The sequence below is a fragment of the Lithobates pipiens genome, unplaced genomic scaffold (genome assembly GCF_037356315.1).
Source record: "Lithobates pipiens isolate NorthernLeopardFrog02 unplaced genomic scaffold, aLitPip1_a1.2 Scaffold_8, whole genome shotgun sequence".
NCBI classification, from domain to species: Eukaryota; Metazoa; Chordata; class Amphibia; order Anura; family Ranidae; genus Lithobates; species Lithobates pipiens.
In genome coordinates this window covers 174,095,616-174,112,597 of record NW_027507903.1, presented here as the reverse complement: position 1 = coordinate 174,112,597, position 16,982 = coordinate 174,095,616, and the positions used below count along the sequence as shown (strand labels likewise).

The 16,982-nt window shown below is 42.6% G+C and overlaps 1 protein-coding gene across 8 annotated transcripts in view; it reads left to right on the top strand.

Moving 5' to 3' along the window:
• SRPK2 (SRSF protein kinase 2) overlaps window positions 1-16,982 on the top strand; it is a 267,215-nt gene that overhangs the window by 179,326 nt on the left and 70,907 nt on the right. For all 8 annotated transcript variants that reach the window (XM_077473857.1, XM_077473859.1, XM_077473856.1 and 5 more), the window contains 2 exons: window positions 6,536-6,764; window positions 7,401-7,895. In XM_077473857.1, coding sequence (XP_077329983.1) covers window positions 6,536-6,764; window positions 7,401-7,895 — 724 coding nt within the window. The remainder of the gene's footprint in view (window positions 1-6,535; window positions 6,765-7,400; window positions 7,896-16,982) is intronic.

The following is a 16,982-nucleotide window of genomic DNA, read 5'->3' as shown; positions in this document are numbered from 1 at the left end:
AGTCTAAGAGGGTTATACATGAAGCCCAGCACAAAATTGTAAATTTGTGACTATGAATGAAGCCAGGGCACATCTGCAGGGATGCCAGGAATGCGATGTTTGGCATAGGTACCTGTGGCTGGTGTTTCGTCAGATTAGGTGGTCCGTCAGATTTTGTAATGGAAGTGACGTTCCATCGCCGCCATCTTGCTACACCCCACACTCGTCCACAGTAAAGCTCATAAACACTATTGGATTTTCTGTGCTTGCCTGGGCCTGCCTGATTGCATACAAATTGAAACTCCTAAGGTTTTACCTCCTCTAATATGGTTTTGGAAAATCTGAAGACAAAAATCTACAGAAAATCAATAGTATGTATGGGGTTTAAGGATACAATGAGAAGGCGGCAAGCGGACATCTTGTTACACCCACGGGAGTCCTGCATTTCACCCTTATTTTTAACAGTAAACTCTGCTTGTATAGTGAAATTCAGTATTTTGCAATCCGTCAGAATTTTTTGATGTGAGATCAGGCTTTTCGCTGTTTTTAAAATTCAACATGTAAACGGTAAGACGGATTTGAAGACTGTACTTCACTATATTAACTCAATACAAGACTCTGGTGGGTGTAACAAGCTGTCCACATGCGGCATTCTCACTGTATCCTTACTGTCGAGAAGAGTGCGGAGTGTAGCATAATGGCGGCTTCCGTTACCAAATCTGATGGGTCGCTTAATCTGAAGAAGCACCGGCACAGATAAGCAGAGACCCAAAACCTCTGGAGGGATGCCCGAGATGCTGTGTTTTCCATAATGCTGGCAGCACATGCAGGGCCTCTTGCTAAATATAATTTGGGGGGTGTTTGCACTGTCCTGGCATTTTAAGAGGCTCAAAAAATGAGAGAAGCCGTCAGTACATCAGGATTGATCAGTTTCCATATATATATACCATAGTTTGTAGATGCTATAACTTTCACACAAACCGATTAAAATATACTTTTTTTTTTTTTTTTTTTACCAAAGACCTCCTGTAGCAGAATACATTTTGGCCTAAGTTTTAGGAAAACATTTTAATTTATTGAATATGTGTTACAACAGAAAGTTGAAAATATTGGGTTTTTTTGAGAATTTTGTCTTTTTTTTTTTTTTTTTTTTCCATTTTATATAGCAAAAAATAAAAATCCCTGTGGTGATCAAATACCACCAAAAGAAAGCACTATTTATTTAAAAGAAATTATATAAATGTCATTTGAGTACAGTGTTGCATGACTGTGTAATTGCCAGTGCTGAATGGCAAAAAATGTCCTGGTCATGAAGGGGATAAAACCTTCCACAGGTTAAACTATATGCAAAAACAAAGACCAATGGGACTTAAATTGTTTCTTCATTAGTGAAAACGACAGCAGATTAAAATGATGGACTTTATAGAATTTTTTGCATTACTAAAATGGCATAAGTAATTTTAGTCAGCTGTTGTTTCCACTACTGGATGCACAATTAAAGTCCCATTGGTCTTCGTTTTCACATATACCCCCAGATTTTATTTGCGCAGTTCGTACCTCATACGGGTAGACAGTTACCTGAGAGCAGGAAGATCAGTGAACTACGAGAGCACTTGCCAGCACCCCTTGTAGTTCATTGAGAACTGCAAGTTGTCAGCTGCAATGACTGGCAGTACTTGTGTCTATTTATGCACAGGAAACTGAGTGAATGAAATGGCCGCGTCGGCGAAAACCCTGCGCGGGCACACAGATTTCATATTGTGACGGCAGGTGCCATGGGAAAATCCCACTGGAGGGGGGATTGGCGAGAGAGACTGCAGATGCTGGAGCATGTTACATCCTAAAAATGGGTGGCACATGTAACATGTTCCAAAGATGAACTTCTCTTTTAAGGCTGCACTAACAAATTGTGCGCGCATGCATGTATGCATATGTGCAATTCTTTGCTACTACTTGTATTATATGTATGCCATCAGAATTAGTGATATGAGGAAGGGGTGCTACTATCTTGGTAAGGAATGTAATCATCCCCTCAGACTTTGACCGGAACCTGGCATGTAATAGGATGGGTGCTATCCCCTCCCTCTCCTCCGCATTTTTTTTTCAGCCACTTGTTACTTGTTTTAACAAACGCAGCAGTCTATCAAATGAAAAGGGAGAACAAGGGACAGGACTGGGAAGAGCTGCACTGCTTTGTGCAATGATAGTCTCTGACACTTAAATATAGGAGAATTATGACATACTAAGAGAGAGGTGTGAAAAGCCTATGACCTCCAGCTTTACAGCCAGAAGAGCTGAAACCAAGAAGTCATAGAGAATTCCATGTCCTGTTGCTGTCCTCAGAACAGCTAGGAAACCTACTTGATAGAATGTATGCATTTAAAAAAATTCTGCTTCAATTCTGCCATAAATGCCAAAGATGGCACTAATTAAATACATCTCATTTTGAAAAGAAATTTAGGAAAATATACAGTATCTCACAGGAGTATACCCCTCCAGATTTTTGTAAATATTTTATTCTATCTTTTCATGTGACAGCACTGAAGAAATTACACTTTGCTATAATGTAAAGTAGTGAGTATACAGCTTGTATAACAGTATAAATTTGCTGTCCCCTCAAAATAACTGAACACACAGCCCTTAATGTCTACACCGCTGGCAACAAAAGAAAAAAAAGTGAAAATGTCCAAATTGGGCCAAATTAGGCATTTTCCATCCCCGGTGTCATGTGACTGGTTAGTGTTACAAGGTCTCAGGTGTGTTCAATTTGATGTTATCCCTTTTACGCTCTCATACTGGTCACTGGAAGTTCAACTTGGTGCCTCGTGGCAAAGAACTCTCTGAGGATCTGAAAAAACAATTGTTGCTCTACATAAAGATGGCCTAGGCTATAAGAAGATTGCTAAGACTCTGAAACTGAGCTGCAGCATAGTGGCCAGGACCATACAGCAGTTTGACAGGTTCCACTCAGAACAGGCCTTACCATGGTTGGCCAAAGAAGTTGAGTGCACAATTGCCAGCATCATATCCAGTGGTTTTCTTTGGGAAATAGATGTATAAGTGCTGCCAGCATTGCTGCAGAAGTTGAAGGTTTGGGGGGTCAGCCTGTCAGTGCTCAGACCATACGCCGCACACTGCATCATATTGGTCTGCATGGCTGTCGTCTCAGAAGGAAGCCTCTTCTAAAGATGATGCACAACATAGCCCGCAAACAGTTTTCTGAAGACAAGCAAACTAAGGACATGAATTACTGGAACCATGTCCTGTGGTCTGATGAGACCAAGATAAACGTATTTGGTTCAGATGGTGTCAAGCGTGTGGGTTGGAGACCACGTGAGGAGTACAAAGACAAGTGTGTCTTGCCTACAGTCAAGCATGGTGGTGGGAGTGTCGTGGTCTGGGGCTGCATGAGTGTTGTCGGCACTAGGAAGCTACAGTTCATTGAGGGAACCATGAATGCCAACATGTACTGTGACATACTGAAGCCGAGCATGATATCCCCCCCCCCTTCGGAAACTGGGCTGCATGGCAGTATTCCAGCATAACAACCTTAAACACCTCCAAGATGACCACTGCCTTCCTAATGAAGCTGAGGGTAAAGGTGATGGACTCGCCAAGCATTTCTGTAGACCTAAACCACATTGAGCATCTGTGGGACATCCTCAAACAGAAGGTGGAGGAGCACAAGGTCTCTAATATCCACCAGCTCCCTGATGTCATCATGGAGGAGTGGAAGAGGACTCCAGTGGCAACCTGTGAAGCTCTGGTGAACTCCATGCCCAAGAGGGTTAAGGCAGTGCTGGAAAATAATGGTGGTCACACAAAATATTGGGCCCAATGTGGACATTTTCACTTAGGGGTGTACTCACTTTTGTTGCCAGTGGTTTAGACATTAATGGCTGTGTGTTCAGTTATTTTGAGGGCACAGCAAATTTACACTTTCATACAAGCTGTACACTCACTGGCAAAGTGTAATTTCTTCTGTGTTGTCAAAAGAAAAGATGGAATAAAATATTTACAAAAATGTGAGGGGTGTACTCACTTTTGTGAGATACTGTATATATTTACTTAATATATAGTACAGAGTAGATGTGTTTTACATAATTATTCTGTTTACCGGGTGGCATTAGTAGCTTCCTAAATGATTTTCACTTGTAGTCTGCAATTGGTATTTTAAAATGAGTTATATAGCACTGTTTTTTTTAATGCCACTTTACAACATACAAGTAGAGTTGCATTTTTTTTTTTTATATAATCATACAGAAACAATATAGGGGGAAAGGAAATTTTGTCTTGCAGGGCTGAATTCATGAAGTATAAAATGTTGCATGAACATCAGCGGTAAATTAACATATGCGTCCAAGATGTTATCAATTCATTAAAAAATATTTGTTAAAGTAACATATGCATTAAATACCTTTTTATTATGCGGTATTTCGTAAATTTTTTGCACCTTAAGTTACCGCAGGCTGCAGTAGAAAGTGAAACATTTAGCAGTGATATTCTCACCAGAGTTCCTTCTCTGAGATTTCAACATCTTAAGAACCAATTAGTCATTCCTGCACTGCTCATTCAGCTGTCGGGGGATTCCCAGCTGACAGGTGAATGTAAACATAGGAGCAGGGATCTGTGTATATATATATATATATATATATATATATATATATATATATATATATATATATATATTTATATATTAACACACGCACACGTTTCAGTTCACACTCAACCCTTCCCATCTAGTATGAGTTTTAAGGGGGACCCAACCTAAAATAAAAAAAAATAAAAAAAAATGCTGTGAAGTCCCTCCCAAATTCCATACCAGAACCTTATCTGAGCATGCAGTCAGGAAAGGCATGAGCGTGCACCATTCCCACTCTCCTCCTGAACCATACCGGGTCATACCCTCAATGCTTTTCCCAAAACCCAAACCCAGCAAAGTATATTGATCACATGTTGATGAGGGCAAGGTCCTTTTTCCCACAACCTTGACCTGTTGTGGTGCTCTGTGGGTAGGGAGCTTTTTGGAATATGGAAGCCCCTTTAGCAATAGGGTACCAAACACCACCTTACTCATTCAAAAATCATCTACTCTATAAATAAAAACATCCAAACTTTTGAGAAGTCCTATAATTAAAAAAGTGGCATCCATTGCCAGTCATGTCCTCCAGTAATGCCGCAGTAGTCCACTAGTCACATTGATGCCTACCAAGACCTGTCTGATCTTGTCATTTCTCTGGTGCCGAATGACACCACTAAAGTAATTAAAGGGGCGCACACTTGTCACCCCCCTTTTCCAGGCCTGCTAGGTGTTGCTGCAGAAACATGCTTTGAAAATTGCAAAGAAAAATGCAATGCGGTTAGCGCAGGGGAGTGGCTCACTCGATTTGGCTCGACTGGAGGAGCTAATCTTCACAGCTGAAGATAGGATCTCTTCCTTTACAAAAACATGGGCATGTTGGCTACGTTTTAAATCCACAGATAAATGCAAGAGTTTTACGACTAAAGCCTTTTACACACTACAGTTAGTTTTTCCTAAAAAAGACAGCTCCAATCTAAATGCCGCTGTACTAACCATGTAAGGTTAGTTCAGCAATCTCCCCCTGCTGAGCTGTTAAGGGGATGCCCCCGCCAGAATTCTTCGATCAGCGATTTCTGCCATTGGCTGAGAGCACTGAGAAGGAGTCAGTCGGCTGCTGGTTTTCCAGCAGGCACGTCCAACAGAATCTGGCCAAACAGACTGACATACACATAAGCAGAATGTCAGCCATTCTGCCCATGTTTACAGGGCTTTAGTGGATGTGGCTCGTAGTTCTTGGGCAGCTGAAATTATTTCTGCTTTCCTGTACGCAGTGACATTTTAGGTGCTTGACACGGGCTTACAATGAGAGGGAGCATGTGGGTGGTCACCATCCAGACACTTCCCTGACCCTGGGGGTGTCTTGCATTCCTCTTGCTTTAAGCTTCTTATATACTGCTTGACTTTTTTTTTTTTTTTTTTCATTCAACCCAGTGGGTTGAAGGATAAAAAAACTGACTGCTCAGGTCAGAGCCACTGTACTAACAATCCGATGTTAGTACAGCGATCTCCCCTGCTGTGTTATTGTGTTCTGACTGGGAAATCGCCACCCCCAGCTCCATCACACTCCGATCAGTGCAATCAGACATTCTTTGAGAGTGCTGACAAGGAGCCAGTCGGCAGACCTTTTTGGTCATGACATTTCGACAGAAGCCAGCCGAACCAGCTGTTGTACACACGAGCCGAATGTAGGCCAGTTTCTTTTGAACCGGCCAATGCCGCTAGGCTTTAGTCTGTTCTTCATGAGGCTGACATTCTGGCCTCCCTCCTGCATTGAGATCTTCTTTTGAAGCTCCTGTTCCTACAACCAAGACCAACTGATTCAGGGGAAAAAAATATCAGTAAAGTTATAATTAACCTCCCACACCCTGCTGTGATGATCAATCCCTACACCTATTATTATTATTTTTTATTTTATTTTTACACTCTCTATAATATACATTTATTTTTTTTATTTTATTTTTTTGCATTTTACAGGTTGGAAAGATTTCAAAAAATAAAAAGAAAAAACTAAAAAGGAAGCAGAAGCGACAAGCAGAGTTGCTTGAAAAGCGTCTTCAGGAAATTGAGGAGTTAGAACGGGAAGCAGAGCGGAAAAAAACTGAAGAAAATGAAAATGAGCAGAATGCTGAAAGCCAACCAGAAGCCAAGCTGAAGTCAGTATGTCTGGATGATGTAGCTGATGAGGAACCAGCCAATGAATATGGTGGGTATATATTGAGAAGAGTCTCTATGTAGTGAGCTGCTTTTATGTTTCGCTACTTTTAGTTGTGATTTTTCAATATCTAGTATGTTTAAGCCCTTTTTGGGTGAAACAAGTTAGTGAGGTTTGATCTAATCGAACTCTATTGTGGTCAAGTCATGGAACAATAAAGCTTTGTGAAGGCAGATGTCATCAGAGTGTTTTGTTTAGTGTGATTTTTGGATGTTTTAGATTAATGTTTTTGATGTGTGATTTTACATCTTATGTCTTTATTCTATTATTTTCAAGTTAAACATATGTTGACTCGTTTTTGTTAATGCTTGCCTGGGATTTCAATACCTATTTTATAAAGTTATAGGGGACACCTGGTTACAACTGCATGTTTGTTTTTCCCATTTTATTTTGTGAATAAACCCCTTTGATGCATTGAATGAGCAAGGTATTATTTAATGTGGGAGTGATATAGTTGCTTAAAATTATCAAACAATAACACCAACACAAAATTATGTGGACATGCGATGAAAAACGAAGAAAAAAAAAGAAATACATTTGTATGGTATCGTTGTGACTTTTCTGTTTTGCTTGAACTTCTTTTGGTTGTTTTAGTGCTTAACCTTTTGAATTTTGATTTCATTTTAGCGGGTAATGTTTCCTCAGAAGGTGAAGATCATGATGAAAAAGAAGACACAGAAAAGGAAAATACTGAAAAAGATGATGATGCAGACCCTGAGCTTGGTAACACAGATCCAACATGGATTGAGTCTCCGAAAACGAATGGCCATTTAGAGAATGGTCCATTCTCTTTGGAACAGCCATTAGATGATGAAGATGAAGAGGATGAAGACTGCCCCAACCCAGAAGACTTTAACTTAGATGAGTCAAATGCAGAAAGTGATTGCACATACAGTAGCTCTTATGAACAGTTTAACAGTGAATTGCCAAATGGACAACATAAGAATGCAGAATTACAGTTCTCTGAATTTTCTTCTGCAATATTTTCTGGACCTTTGGAGTCTGTGGAATCTGGGTTGGCAGCTTCTGAGGATTCTACAGTGTTAGAGAGAGATGGAAATAGCTCTTGCCAAGATAGGAGCAGAACGGTTTCTGCATCAAGTACTGGAGATATGCCAAAAAGTAAGTATTAACTTCTATGCATTGTCCAGTTTATTTTGATTTCCTTCTACGCTGTTAGCAGTGCTGTAGATTTCCATACTAACCCAAGTTTACCAACCCCCTTATTTCACAGAGCGTGTATCAAACATTTTTTGGAGCTTTTCAAATCCTGTCATATGAGCACATTACTTAAACATCTATTTCCAAGTCTTATCGCATTGTAAAATGGCTTATAATCAGAATGTACTTAAGTACACAAAAATGAATAGCATGCACTTCTATGTGTATACACTTGTGTCTTAAATGCCAAGTTCAAATTTCTGAACATGTTAAATGTTACACCCTTATGTAAGGTGTAACATGTTAAGCATGCAACTTCTGAGCCATTATCTTGCTCTGAACTGCTGATCAGAAATGTGAAATTCACAATGTGTATGAGGACCTTCACTGTATATGGTACTACATCAGCTGAGTTAAAGAACACTATAACTTGAAGAGACATTGGAAATTCCTTATCTATTCAGACAAGATTAATTTTGTTTATCAAAAAATATAAACTTCTTCTCCATGTAAAATTGTAGAGAAAAATTACCACTTGTCACTGCCAACTGGTCTGAAACACAAAGCAAAACATCTATTAGCTAATTCTCAGTAACTTCAATTCTTCTTGCTCCATAAATTATACTGGTGACAATTCTTCTGTCTTCCTGAACTCACTGACATATATATATGTAATTTTTTATTTTATTTTTTAAGAAAACGCATAAGGCGAGGTCCCAACATCACAACTTAAATGTACATGCACGTCATTGAGTAATAAGTACAGAGAGTTTGAAGATATTGAACCTGTTGTTACGATACACATCTGTACAAAATTGTATGTGGGAAAGAGTCAGCGAGTCATGTACTGTACATGCTTATCAAACGGTTTGTCTAAGATTTCAGAAAGTGAGAAGATCCTCTCCGTGTCCCCCCTTTTTTTTTTGAGAGCATTAGAGTATTAGAAGGTAGAATAGTGGAGTAAAAGAGGGGTGGGGAGGAGGGAAATAAGAGGGAAAGAAGGGGAGAGTGGGCACAGTTAGGCCGAGGACAGGGGGTGTACGATACCACTCCAGGCTATATTAATGTTATGTCCCTAGATCAGAGTAAATGAAACTCCAGGTCTTTGTGTATTTCTCTTGATTGTGTTGCACAGTAAGGATCAAGTCTTCCATTTTGTTTATTTCTTCTACCTTTCTCAGCAACAGTCGTGGGCACTGTTGCTTCTAGTAAAGGGGTATACATGCCTTGGCTGCGTTTTAATAAGTGACGTAACAATGATTATTTTGTAGGATTTGGTTGGGATCTTTGATAGGTGCAGTAGGAAGAAAGACGCGTCCTCTGGTATTTCGTATTCTGTGAATGTTTGTGTAATATGGCGAACCTCTGTCCAGAAATTCGTCAATCTTGGGCAGGACCAGAAAATATGTAACCGTGATCCCTGGTCTTCTCCGCGCGGCCAACAGCAGTCCAAGGAAGTCGGGAAGCATTTGTGTAGCCTGGTGGGTTTGAAGTACCATCTGGAGAAAATGTTTTAATTTGTTTCCTGAATTTTAGTGCACAAGGAAGATTTGATGGCAAAGGTGATAATGCGTTGTTTCTGTGTTTCTGAGAATTTCCGGTTAAGGTCAGTCTCCCATCTCTCCAAGCATAATAGGCATGGTTGTTTAGGGGGCGAATTCAAGAGGGAGTACATTTGCGAGAGAGTTTGTGATATCGGCCCGGTCCCTGAATGGTATTCCTCAAAAGGCTTCAGTGGGCGGGAGAAGACGTGTGGGTCAGGGATGGAGTGTAGGATGTGATGTAATTGTGCTGCCTTCCAAAAGGGAAGGTGGTCGTTGCCCGATGCATCAGTCAATTCCGCGAGGGATGTCCAGCGACCAAGCGTCACAAACTTGGAGGCCTGCTCCCATCCCAAGTCTCTTAGACTTAAGGACTCCGCATGGTGCAGGCCTGGTGTGAAGTTTGGTTGTCAGAGAATCGGAAAAAGCAGTGAAGTCTCCGACGTTAAAAGTGATTGTGTGGCTACATTAGAACTGTGTCTTAGCATGATCCCAATCAATGGGTGGGTTTTCAATCTCAGGGGCAAGGAGTTGTAACACCAAAGCACACCTTTTAGAGGAATAGTGGTCCTCTGTCAGTGGGGGCACTTGGAGAATCAGGCACATAGGGGGTAGCCTGTGAGAGACCAGCATTTGTTCTATCCCCTGGGATAGAGAGTAAGGGTAATATTCTTTACCTGCTGGGTTATACTTCATCATTAGGTGAATGGACACTGGTAGACCAAAGGTCTTCAGACAGGAGGTGATCCCCTATATAATCCCTCACATAGAGGAAGTACTTTTGTTTTTTTACCAGTGTCTGCAATGTGGATGTCAGTTTGTTTGAGCTCTCTGAGCTTGAGGTCTCTAGTCCCAAAAACGGTTCCAAAATTAATAAAGCGATTGACCGATCGAGTAAGAGTATTCTTGCCACCCATAAAGATCTGTGCCCTGAAAGATCAGGTGCTTCAGATAAGGGCACCAGACAACCTTCCATTCGGCTCTGTATGAGTATTCTAGGGAGGATGGTATCCTCCGAGGCAGTGCCATATGCCCAGTTCCATTCCAGACCCTTACAACAAGACATCTTGTTGGCTTGGAACAGAGGAAGAAAAGCCCTGAATGATTTAATGTGCTCATCTCCTCAGGCACGCTTAAGCCTAAACTGGTTGTTGTAGGATCAGAACCTGCAAAAGGGAAGAACCTTCCTCCCAGTAACTTGGAGAGTACTGACTACAGATGCCAGTCTCTCTGAGGCTGGGGAGCGACCTTAGACAGGCTCAGGGTAAATGGTCAGGGACATAGCAGACCCTGCCCATCAACATCCTAGAATTACAGTCCTGGACAGTGGAGCTTCAGGACTGCCCCATCAGGGTTCAGTCCGACAATGCCATGGCAGTGGCCTATATAAACCACCAAGGCGGTACTAGGAGTTGTTCTGCTCTGAAGGAGGTGAACTATATACTAGCCTGGGCAGAGGGGCGTGTGCCAATTATATCGTCATTCCATATTCCGGGAGTAGAGAACTGGAAGGCAAATTACCTCAGCCGCCAGCAGATCTGCCCAGGAGAATGGTTCCTACACCCAGAGGTGTTCCAGGAAATTTACCAACATTGGGGATGGCCAGAGGTCGACCTACTGGCATCCAGGTTCAACAAGCTACAGCAGTTTGTGTCTCGAACAGATCCTCAGGCAATTGGAGCAGATGCTCTGATAGTTCCATGGAGCCAGTAGTCCCTGGTTTATGCTTTCCCTCTGATCCCTCTCCTTCCACATTTGTTGAGCAGGACTGGGAGAGAGGGGTTCCAGTCATTCTGGTGGCACCAGCCTGGCCCAGAATGCCCTGATTCCTGGAGATTGAGACTGTCAATAGATGGGCCTTGGACGCTTCCACGGCACCCAGATCTACTGTCTCAAGATCCTGTATTATACCCCAATTTACAGTCTCTAAATTTGACGGCATGGCTATTGAAGCCAGGGTGCTAAAGGACTGTGGCATCTCGGGACCAGCAGTGCCTACTTTAGTTAACGCTACAAAAACTCACTAAGAAGATTTATCATAAGGTCTGGAAGACTTGTATTGCTTGGTGTGAAGCCAGAAAATGGCATCCTCAGAAATATGTGATTGGGAGAATTCTTTTTTTCTTCAGTCAATTGGCTTTGAATACAGAGGTCACGTTTCGGCCCTATTGGTATTCTTCCAAAGGCCTTTAGCCTCCCATTCACTGATCCAAATTTTTATGCAGAGGGCAACTCGCTTGTTTCCCCCCATTAGGTCACCTATGTGTCCTTGGCATTTGAACTTGGTGCTGTCTAGGTTACAGAAACAACCATTTGAACCTATTAAAGAAATTCCATTAGACTTGTTGTGACACAAGCTAGCCTTCCTGATGGCTATCACTTCGGCTAGAAGGGTGTCACAGTTTGCAGCCCTTTTATGCAGGGAACCATACTTGATCCTTCAACATGACAGTCGTGTTACGACCTGTTCCATCCTTTTTGCCAAAAGTGTTGTCAACCTTTCATTTAAATCAGGACATTATTTTGCCGCCTTTTTTCTCTCTGCCTCATTCGGCAGAAGAAAAACGACTGCATTCAATGGACGTTGTCCGGGAAGTCGAGGTTTATTTGTCTAGATCTGCGGAGATCCAAGGATCGGGCTCTTTTTTTTTTTTCTTGTTTTACCAAAAGGACCCAAGAAGGGGCAGGCAGCTTCCTAAGCTTCCATTGGCAATTGGGTCCGCAAATTGGTCATTCAGGCCTATGGTCTGAAACATAAAGCTCCTCCCTTTAGGGTGAGAGCTCATTCTACCAGCGGTTTAGGAACCTCCTGGGCTTTTTGCCATCAGGTATGTGTGGCTCAGATTTGTAAGACTACTACCTGGTCTTCAGTGCACACATTCACAAAATGTTATCAGGTGGATGTTCGAGCAGCCGAAGATTTGGCTTTCAGCCGCAGTGTACTGCGGGCTGCTGTATAAGTTCTGATGGCTATTTTTTGTCAGAGTGTCTCCCTCCCCTCAAGGCTATTGCTCTGGGATGTCCCAGCAGGTAATGAATATTAGCCTGACTCTGTGTCCCATGATGTCCGAAAAAGAAAATAGGATTTTTACATCATACTTACCTGTAAAATCCTTTTCTTTGCATCATTGGACACAGAGACCCCTCCCCTCTTTTTTGAGGATTTAGTGCTTGCTACAAAACTAAAGTACTTCCTGTATGGGAGGGGTTATATAGGTGATCACTTCTTGTCTGAAGATCTTTGCTCTACCAGTGTCCATTCACCTAATGATGAAGTATAACCCAGCAGGTAATATTAGCCTGACTCTGTCTCATGATGTACTCGAAGAAAAGTATATGACGTAAAAATCCTATTTTTTCACCTATTTTTGTGATGTGGGTTTTTTCATTGCTGACTTATACTAAACAGTCGGAAGTGGGTGCTGGATAATATTGATATTATTAATTTCTGTATTACTGGGTGCACACCAAGGCCACCGAAACGTATTGGCCGGAAATTGCATTTTCGGCATTTTGCCAAAAGAGAAATGCTGCCTATAATGGTGCCGTAAAAGGGGCGGTGCCATCCCACCGGGTGCCACACATGTTTCATCCTGACACACCCCTCAGATTCTCCCCTACCTCCCTCCTCTTCTCACTCCTGTCATACACAGCCTCCCCAGTGCCTGGTAATGCATGTCTCGCTGTGTGTCAGAGCTAGATCTGAATCGCCATGCAGTCGATGTCCCGCCTCCTAGACCGCCTCTTGTGATAGACAGCACTCTGATCCAATACTAGGAATCATTGTGCTGTGTGTCATAGGAGGCGGGACATCGTTACATCGGCTGCACGGCGATTCAGATCTAGCTCTGACACACAGCGTGACTTGTATTACCAGGCACTGGCGGGCTGCAGGGCATGGGCATTGGTGAGGCTGCATGGCATAGGCACTGGCGGGCTGCTACATAAAGACACAGACACTGGTGAGGCTGCATGACAGGCACAGACAGGCTGCTACAACTGACTGGTAGGCTGCATCTGATATGCACTAGTGAAGCTGTATTGATCTCCTGTACCACGTCTTCAGTCTCTGACCATCTTGTGTACCATGTGCCCAGTTTCTGACCATCTCCTGTACCATGTCCCCAGTCTCTGACCATCTGTATAAAACTATTTTTTAAAACCGTCACTTTTGTTATTGGTGCTATTTCAGTTTCGGTTTTTGACCTAGTAGTGTATTTTTCATTTTCGTTATCTGTTTCGACACCAAAAAACCAAAACCAAAAGTGTATCCCTATTTCACATTTCATTATTATTCTTTTCTGTCCGATCGAGGTTACATGTTACCTTAACTGTTCTGTTTTTGTTATGTATATGAAGTTTAGATATACCCTTTCCTTCCAAAAAAAAAAAGTTGGGATGATGTGTAAAATCTACACAAAAACAGATTGCAATCATTTTCAAATCTCATAAATCCATATTTTATTTACAATAGAAAACATCAAATGTTCAAACTAAGAAAATCCTTAAAAAAAAAAAAAAAAAAAAAGTAGTTTTGAAATTGAAGGCAGCAACACATTTTTTGGCACAGAGCCATGTTTACCACGTAGTAGCACCCCTTCTTCTTTTAACCACACTAGTAAACGTCTGGGAACTGAAGAGACCACAGAGAAGATGGCAGATTTTCTGGATCTTGTTCAAATATGACTTTTGCTTGATAGAGCTTTACCTTGCATTTTTAAATGGCATGGCAAATTGTGTTGAGACAGTGTTTTTTTTTTTTTGGAAGCATTCCTAAGCCCACGTAGTGATGTCTATCACAGAATCCAGCCTTTTTTAATGCCATGCAGCCTAAGGACCTGAAGATCACGGGCATCCAACATACATTTCGGCCTTGTCCCTTGTGAACAGAATTTTCTCTGGATTTACTAAATCTCTTGATGATGATATGTATTGTAGACAATGATATATTTAAAGCGGTTGTATACTTGCACAGATTTTTTAGATTTTTTTTAAACCTGTAAGGAAAAAGGCATAATGAGCTAGTATGCCCCGCATACTAGCTCATTATGAAATACTTCATACATCGCATGTGCTGCTTACTAGCGGCTGCATGCAAAGTCAATATCTCCTAAACCGTACAGGTTTAGGAGATATTTATTTTACCTACAGGTAAGCCTTATTATAATCTTACCTATAGGTAAAATATTAAAAAAAGATATATAGCCACTTTAAAGTCTTTGTGCTTTTACATTGAGGAACATTGTTCTGAAATGTTTGCCAATTTTTAGACACGGCTTTTCAGAAATTGGTGAACCTCTGTGCGTTTTGTTTTAATGAATAACAATTTTTAGGATTTTTTTTTTTTAACCAGTTGCCGACCGCCGCACGACGATGTATGTCGACAGAATGGCACGGGCAGGCATATGGGCGTACCTGTACGTCCCTGCCTTCCCGCGGGTGGGGGGCCCGATCGGGCCCCCCCCCCCCCCCCCCCGGTGCCAGCGGCGGTCGGAAATCCGTTCAGGAGCGATCCGGGATGAGGGGGCGGCCATTCGTTCATGGCCACCCCCTCGTGATCGCTCCTGACGAATGGAAGTGCAGCGTGACATCACTTCCTCTCCTGTAATGTAAACACAGGCAGAGGAAGTGATGTAATCTCTCCTCCGTGTCGGTATTTTTCGTTCCAGCACCGAGGAGAGAGGATCGGTGAGTTGCACCAACACTACACAATACAGTAGAACATGCCAGGCACACTCTCACCCCCCGATCACCCCCCCAATCACCCCTGCACCCCCAGTCACAGTGACACCAATTGCATTTTTTTTTTTGCATTGGTGTCATTTGTGACTGTAATAACTGTTAGGGCAGTTAGGGTTAGCCCCCTTTAGTTCTAGGGTACCCCCCCCCCATAAAGGTTTAACCCCGTGATCACCCCCGTCGCCAGTGTCACTAAGGCTGGGTTCACATTGCAGTGGTTTATGAGAACGGATGTGATTCGCACCGCACTGCAGTGCAAATCACATCCGATCTCTGTGCGATTCGAGTTCAGCCATACAGATAGTATGGCTGAATTCGCATCGCACCCGCCGCAAACTCACACGGGACCCTTTTTTTGGTCCGCAGCAGAATCGGATCGCATGGGTGTTCACACCATGCGATCCGATTCCTGTCCGAGTTTGCAGATCGCACTGCGATATGCGAACTGATCTGGGGGTGTCATTAACATTTCACTGACACTCCCAGCAGTTCGCATAGGGCAGTGTGATGCGGGAACCCGCCGCGGATTCGTGGCGTTTCCGCATCGCTCCAGTGTGAACCCAGCCTAATAAGCGATCGTTTTTCTGATCGCTGTATTAGTGTCACAGGTGACGCTAGTTAGGCAGGTAGGTATTTAGGTTCGCCGCAGCTTTTTATAGCGCCAGGGACCCCCATATACTACCGCATAAAGCCCCCTGATTGCCCCCTAGTTAACCCTTTCACCAGTGATCACCATATAACTGTTACAGGTGACGCTGGTTGGTTAGTTATTTTTTTATAGTTTCAGGGCACCCGCCATTTATTACCTAATAAAGGTTTAACCCCCTGATCACCCGGCGGGTGATATAAGTTTGAGGGTCAGATAAGGTCTACGTCGCCCCAGGCAGCGTCAGGTTAGTGCCAGTACCGCTAACACCCACGCACAAAGCATACACCTCCCTTAGTAATATAGTATCTGATCAGATCTATATTAGTGTCGCCAGCAGTTTAGGTTTCCCAAAACGCATTGTTAGCGGGATCAGCCCAGATACCTGCTAGCACCTGCGTTTAGCCCCTCCGCCAAGCCCAGCCCACCCAAGTGCAGTATCGATCGATCACTGTCACTTACAAAACACAACACACATAACTGCAGCGTTCGCAGAGTCAGGCCTGATCCCTGCGATCGCTAACAGTTTTTTTTGTAGCGTTTTGATACAGTCGCTGACAGCCTAGGTGCTTTTTTACCTGTGAGTCTCACTAGTGTACCCCTAAATTTAGGGTTGTCTACTTTCCAAAATGGGGTCATTTGGGGGGGGGGTTTGTGCCATCTTGGCATTTTATGGCCTTCAAAACTGCGATAGGTAGTGAGGAGTAAAATCAAAAATTTACACCCTTAGAAATCCTGAAGGCAGTGCTTGGTTTTCGGGCCCCGTACGCGGCTAGGCTCCCAAAAAATCCCACACATGTGGTATCCCCGTACTCAGGAGAAGTAGCAGAATTTATTTTGGGGTGTCATTTCACATATGCCCATGGCATGTGTGAGCAATATATCATTTAGTGACAACTTTGTGAAAAAAAATAAAAAAAAAATAAAAGTTTGTAATTTTCCCGCAACTTGTGGCAAAATATAAAATATTCCATGGACTCAACATGCCTCTCAGAAAATAGCTTGGGGTGTCTACTTTCTAAAATGGGGTCATTTGTGGATGTTTTGTGCCATCATGGCATTTTATGGCCTTCAAAACTGTGATAGGTAGTGAGGAGTGAAATTACAAATGTATGCCCTTAG